Source organism: Tupaia chinensis, unplaced genomic scaffold (assembly GCF_000334495.1).
Source record: "Tupaia chinensis unplaced genomic scaffold, TupChi_1.0 Scaffold141372_1, whole genome shotgun sequence".
Taxonomy (NCBI): domain Eukaryota; kingdom Metazoa; phylum Chordata; class Mammalia; order Scandentia; family Tupaiidae; genus Tupaia; species Tupaia belangeri.
In genome coordinates this window covers 220,423-226,749 of record NW_006201235.1, presented here as the reverse complement: position 1 = coordinate 226,749, position 6,327 = coordinate 220,423, and the positions used below count along the sequence as shown (strand labels likewise).

Sequence of the window (6,327 nt, the reverse complement as noted above, 5' to 3'; positions counted from 1 at the left end):
GCCCAAGATCCTGAGAGGAGAATGGAGGAGAAGGGATTGCGGTGTGGCCATCCCCCCGGGGAGTGATTTCTTGCTTTCTGTCTGTCTCTTTCTGTTTGTCTGGCGAGCGCACGTGCCCTATAGCAAAAACCTCTCCAAAAAAAAAAAAAAAAGTCATTTCTCTTTTTCCCCCTGAAATTACTAGTTCTCAGGAGCCATGGAGGAGTCTTCTTGTTGGGACTGTCTTTTTAATTAGGGAACATTTTTAATCATCAGAGAGACAGAGAGACAAAAGAAAGAAATCAGCCCATAGGGGGGATGGCCACACCACATTCCTTTTCCTCTATTCTCCTTTTGGGATCTTGGGCATGCATGCACACATGCCTGGCATGAGTTTTAAGCCACTGGGTCTGGTCCCTGAACCACAGTTGACTATATGGCAATTCAGCGACGTAACCATTATGCCATCTGCTGGTCCCTCAACCAGGGAACTTTTAGAGGAATTACATTTTACTTTCTTTTATTCTATTTTAAAAATGTGGTGAATGTTCACATATTAAAGAATAATAGGGTATGCTTTTTCAAAATTATTAACTTGACTTCTGCTAAATACTTCCTTTTTTAAAAGGTTTGCCAGATAGTGTGTATACTCGCTGGAGACAGAGAAAGACAGAGAGAAGAAAAGTGAGAAAGCACTTCTCATGGGAGATGGTTACACAACAATCCCTTCTCCATTTTTCCCTCCTTTTGGGATTTTGGGCACACATGTATACAAGCCTGGTTTTGTTTTCAAATTGAAGCGTCTACAACTCAAACTGTACAACTAGCCATGTGGGATCCAGCTGCCTTTACCATCACGCCACCAACTGGCTTTCTAGTAATCTGTTTTAATTAGATAATCAAAATTCAACTTCTGATGTATGTTTTAAGAGGGCTTAGTTGTAGAAACATGATTTTGAATGTATCAGGAACTGGGCTTTTGGGCAGATGCAGTGCATTAAATTAATACTATTTCCATCCTGTGTTTTCCTCATTTTTACTGTCATCTCACTATTTAAAACAATTTTTTTATCAGAATACATTTATATATTTCTTTTCATTCTTTTAAAAATTTAAATAATTATTTATTTTTATTTATTATTATTATTTTTTAATTTGACCATAGAGAGACAGAGAGAAAGGGACTGAGAAAGCAAGCTGCTAGGTATAGGACTTGAACTGCAGTAGGCCATGTGGGAGTCCAGCACCTTAACCATCATGCCACCTCCATCCCCTTTATTCTATCTTTATAATATTTTGGGTATAAACTATACTTGTATTTTAAAATTTAATTTATTAAAAGCACCCTTGCATCCTGAGGTTTTAGGAACTGAGTACTATACCCTACATATATCATTTTCTCTTTCTTTTTTCTCTCTCTGGCACATGTATGTGCCCTCTGGCATCAAAGAAAGAAAGGGTGAGAGGAAACCAAGAATTGGTAAAATATTATTTTGTTCTCGAGATCCCCTAAAGCATACTTTCATCTGTCTACATATCTCTTTCTCATCTCTCTAAGCTCTAAATCTGCTCTCCTTAACTTTCCTCAGCTGTCTTTCTCTTGAGTTCATCAGATACACACATACATCTATAAAATACCACAAAGCCCAGGCGTGTAATGGGAATTATATTTCAGTTTGGGTGGAGCATAAGGAATGTGAAAGGCAATAGTGAGAGATAAGTCAGAATTTATAGAGCCATGTCATAGATTTAAAAATTGCTTAAAAGCCTAAGCAAAGCACAAACTCCAGTAAATTAAATTCTAGGGAATGAAGCTATATAGACTACACACCATTTCTCTTTCCGATTATGGGAAATCCAGAACCATACTATCTAATGGTGAAACTGGAGACAGCACTTAATTTACACTTCAGTATTAAAGTTTTCATTCAGCTCGTGTAGCAGTATGGGTATAGGTAACATTCAATAAAGAAGAAACTTCTGTTTTTCTAGGAAGAGAAGGTCTAGGAGAGAAGGTGTTAGACTTGGCCATCTTTAAGATTGAGACAGAATCCACTGATGGTGTTTTTATCCCATTTAGGAGAAGGTTGACAGGAAAGCTTCCAGCAATCCTGACCTTCATCTGAACAGGGCAACGGTAAGCTCTATGGGTGGTAGTTATCTGAAGGTCAGTAAATAAGATATAGGGGCTAACGAGATGGAAAAGTATGTAGAGAATAGGGGGATGGTGTAGATGACTTCTGGGATGCTAAGAATAAATATAAAACTGGAGTGAGCTTAATTATTTTAGAGTTTGGAAATTAGCTTCTTTGAAATGATTCTATCTTTGGAGTTGTAATCTTCCTGGCCAAGAAGGATGTAAGGTGTTACCAGCTCTTTAGGCTGTCATGGTAGAACAGGAAAATGACTAGAAAGGAAAGCTGGTTATTTCTCTAGATTCCTAGACCATTGTGCCATGATTTCCTCAACATAGTTTGTTTGGATATACTTATAACTGGGAAACTTTTTTTTTTTTTCCCCTGTGCAGTTACATAAATATGAAGAAAGTTATGGGGAGGCCCTGGAGGGCTTCTCTCGGGCTGCAGCACTGGATCCTGCCTGGCCAGAGCCCCGGCAACGAGAGCAACAACTCCTGGAATTCCTGGATAGATTAACCAGTCTTCTTGAGAGCAAAGTAATGATGTATAAAAGACTGAATCCTACTTTTAATCTGCCATGGGTCAATAAAATCAGTATAGAACAGGCTTAGAAGTAGGTGGGTGGGAGGGAGGCTAGGACTAGATTTGTAAGGTTGGTGACTGGTTTCCAGCTTCTGATCTGTCTGCCTTTCCTTTGCAGGGAAAGGTGAAGACCAAAAAGCTTCAGAGCATGCTGGGAAGCTTGCGCCCAGCTCATCTAGGGCCTTGTGGTGATGGGCGCTATCAGTCAGCTTCGGGGCAGAAGGTGACTCTGGAGCTCAGGCCACTGAGTGCTCTGCAGCCTGGTGTGAACAGTGGTGCTGTGGTCCTGGGAAAGGTGGTGTTTAGCCTTACCACAGAGGAAAAAGTTCCCTTGTGAGTTTCTCCGGACTTTCCTCTTTTTCACCCTTGTTCTCCCTTCTCTGGTGGTCAAGGGCTTTGTTAGTAATCACAGATTATTGACTGATTGTCTTCTCTGACTGTCCTATAAACAAGTATTACATAGGTGATGTCTAACGCTTGATCAATGGTCTTCGTAGAGTCTGCCACTGCCCATTTCTGAGTTTGGTCCTTCATAGATTCTCATATCCATAGCTGGAATTCGATAGGACATGTGGTGTTTTATGACTGAGGGAAACCTTGAAATTCTCTCGTTCTTCTATATTTTCATGATTATAGAAATTGAAGGGGGACAAATTTTCAGTCCTGTTTGGACATAGGTATGCTTAGAAAGCTCTGGAAGGTGAGCTTTGAGTTAGAATTTAAGACCTGGCTGGAGAAGATTGTCTTTGATGCCATTCAACAAATATTTATTGACTATTTAGTATATATGTTATATGGAGTGAAAAAATAAAGAAATGTAAAGGACCAAGATGAGGGGTGCTTATAGTCCAGCAGAGGAAATGAATTTAGAATATTTATTAAGAAAATGTTTAAATCTTGAAAAATAAGAGTTTAACAGGTACCATCATTCCTTAGTCCTTTACTCATTTCCTAATTCCTGGCTGACTAGTTTCTTTGTTTCTTACTGTAGTTTTTAATTAAAAAAAATTTTTAAGGATTACCATGTCTGTCTTTTTTTTTTAAGAGAGATTTTTGCTATAGGGCACATGTACTTGCTGGAGAGATAGAAAGAGACAGAAAGCGAGAAATCACCTCCCGGGGGGGATGGCCATGCTGTAATCCCTTCTCCTTTGTTCTCCTCTCAGGATTTTGGGCATGCGTGTATGGTTGACTTCATGGGAGTCCAGCAATGTTACTTTATCTGCTGGTCCTACCATGTCTTTCTTTTCTTTTTTCTTTTTTAAGTAATTGTTTTATATAACTTTATTTATTTATTTATATTTGACCAGAGAAAGACGGGGGGGGGTGTGAGAAAGCAAGTTTCCAGCTCTGAGACTTGAACTGCAGTGGGCTTTGTGGGGGTACAGCACCCTTAACCATCATGCCACCTCCGCCATGTCTTTCTAAGGCACCTAATCCAGTTTCTTTACTACATGGCTCCATAAAATTTGACTTCTCTCTCACTATTGCCATTCACATTCCTTATGCTCCATCCAAACCAAAATGCAATTCCCATTACAAACCTGAGCTTTCTCTGTGGCATTTTATATACGTATGTGTATCTGATGAGTTGAACAGCAAGAAGATGGTTGAGGTAAGTTTAGTTAGGTAGGGCAGATCTTAGAAATTAGAGGAATGAGGAAGAGAGAAAGATGAAGGTAGATTTTAGGGAACCTTGAGAATAAAGTATTATTTTACCATTTCTTGGTTTCTTCTCTCTCTCCATCTCTCTATTTTTCTTGATGCCAGAGGGTACGTGCATGTGCCAGAGAGAGAGAAAGCGAGGGAGAAAGCAAGCACCCCACATTGGGGCCTGGTTGTGCTATAATTCTTTTTCCTCCTCCTCTTCATCCTCTTAACATCCTGAGTACCCACACACATGCATCTGCCATGTTTTTCAAGCTGCTGGGGCCATTCAAACCACAGTCAGCTGTGTTCCCCTGTGCAGTGCTTAATCCTTGCTTTATGGGACCAGCCCTTGGTTTCTTTTTTTCTGCCCAACTTCAAGTGGTCTAGGTTCCCCAGACTCTGTTTTGGTTCCTTTCTCTCTTTTTACACCAGGTCAGCATATTGTTGCCAGCTTTGATCACCTGTCAGTGGTTGCCTGACATACTGAGTAGAGAATTCTGAGGCATTGACTGGATTTGTCAGGAGAGTGCTCTGCATGATTGCAGTGTTTGATGTGAATTCAGGTGTACTAAGCGACAGCTTGAATGCTGATTCCTTATGATATCATCTATAGGTCATCTTGCTTGGTGATGTCTTAAACACCCAAGGCTTTGGGTGCCCCGGGTCATTTCAAGCCTACATTTCATTTCCAAGTTTGGATCCCTATATCCACTTTTCTCTGGGCTCCAATTAGACATCTCGAACTTAGTATGTTCAAAATTACTCTCCTAGGGCAACAAACCCCTGGCTTGGTGGTTAAGGTGGCTCAGTTCCACATAGCCAATTGTGTGGTTTGAGTCCTGACCCAATGGCTTGAGAAAGACGTCAGGTGTATGTGTGCATATGCCCAAAATCCTGAAAGGAGAAAGAAAAGGAGAAGGGATTGCAGTGTGAACATGTCCTTTGAGGGTGCTTTCTCTCCACCGCCCCCCAACCCCCCCTTTCTGGCAAGTGCATGTTCCTTCTGGTGGAAAAAAAGAAAAGAAAAAAAAATGAAAAAAAAATTACATAATCTGTGCACTTCTTCTCCTTTCTGTATTCTCTGTCAATGAGTGGTACCGCCTCTCTACTCATGTAATTAAGAGTTATAGAAGTTGTTTTTGGGAACCAGCAGTTAGCGTAATGGCTATGTCGCTGGACTCCCATGTAGTCGACCGCGGTTCACGACCCGGACCCGGTGGCTTAAAACTCACGCCGGGCGCCTGTGCGTGCGTGCTCAAGATCCCGAGAGGAGAATGGAGGAGAAGGGATTGCGGCGTGACCATTCCCCCTCGGGGGTGATTTCTCGCTTTCTGTCTCTATGTCTCTCTCTGTCTGGCGAGCACATGTGCCCTATAGCAAAAAAACCTCTCCAAAAAAAAAAAAGTTGTTTTTGACTTCCTTATTCTGCATTGAGGCAGTCACCAAATCCTATACATTTGTCTTTTTATCCTTACTTCTCTGTCCTTGCTATTTTAACTCAGCCTCTTATTACTTCTTCATATAGCTTGCCCTGACTCCCTGGTTTTCTTCCAGTGTTTTACAGTGCTGCCAGAGAAATGTTTCTTAGATGCAAATCTGACCATTGCCACTTTTTATTTAAAATCTGTTACTGGTACTATGTTGGCTTGGATAAAGTTTGAACTCTGTAACTTAGCTTAGCATACCAAGGCCTTGGGGATTTGTGCCCTGCCTCACTTTTATCTTCTGTCACTTTTCCACATTGTCCTTTGTTCCAACCATGGGACTATTTATGTTTTAGAACACCTATTTTCTGTGCCTTATAGTTACCTGCTTAGATAATTCTCTAGCTTCTTGATACATTTCACTTTCTCCCCCAATATTTTTATTCATTTTTTGAATTAAATTTTTTTTTTATGTTTTATTATTATTATTTCTTTTTTGGAGAGATTTTTGCTATAGGGTATGTGCAATCGAGAGAAAGACAGCGAGAGACAGA

The 6,327-nt window shown here is 40.5% G+C and overlaps 1 protein-coding gene across 1 annotated transcript in view; it reads left to right on the top strand.

Annotated features, from left to right (window-relative positions):
• The window catches only part of TTC5 (tetratricopeptide repeat domain 5), a 26,641-nt gene that overhangs the window by 12,552 nt on the left and 7,762 nt on the right, over positions 1-6,327 (top strand). Inside the window, exons 6-8 of the mRNA XM_006163064.2 lie at positions 2,060-2,116; positions 2,507-2,653; positions 2,818-3,032. Of these exons, the coding sequence (XP_006163126.2) occupies positions 2,060-2,116; positions 2,507-2,653; positions 2,818-3,032 (419 nt within the window). The remainder of the gene's footprint in view (positions 1-2,059; positions 2,117-2,506; positions 2,654-2,817; positions 3,033-6,327) is intronic.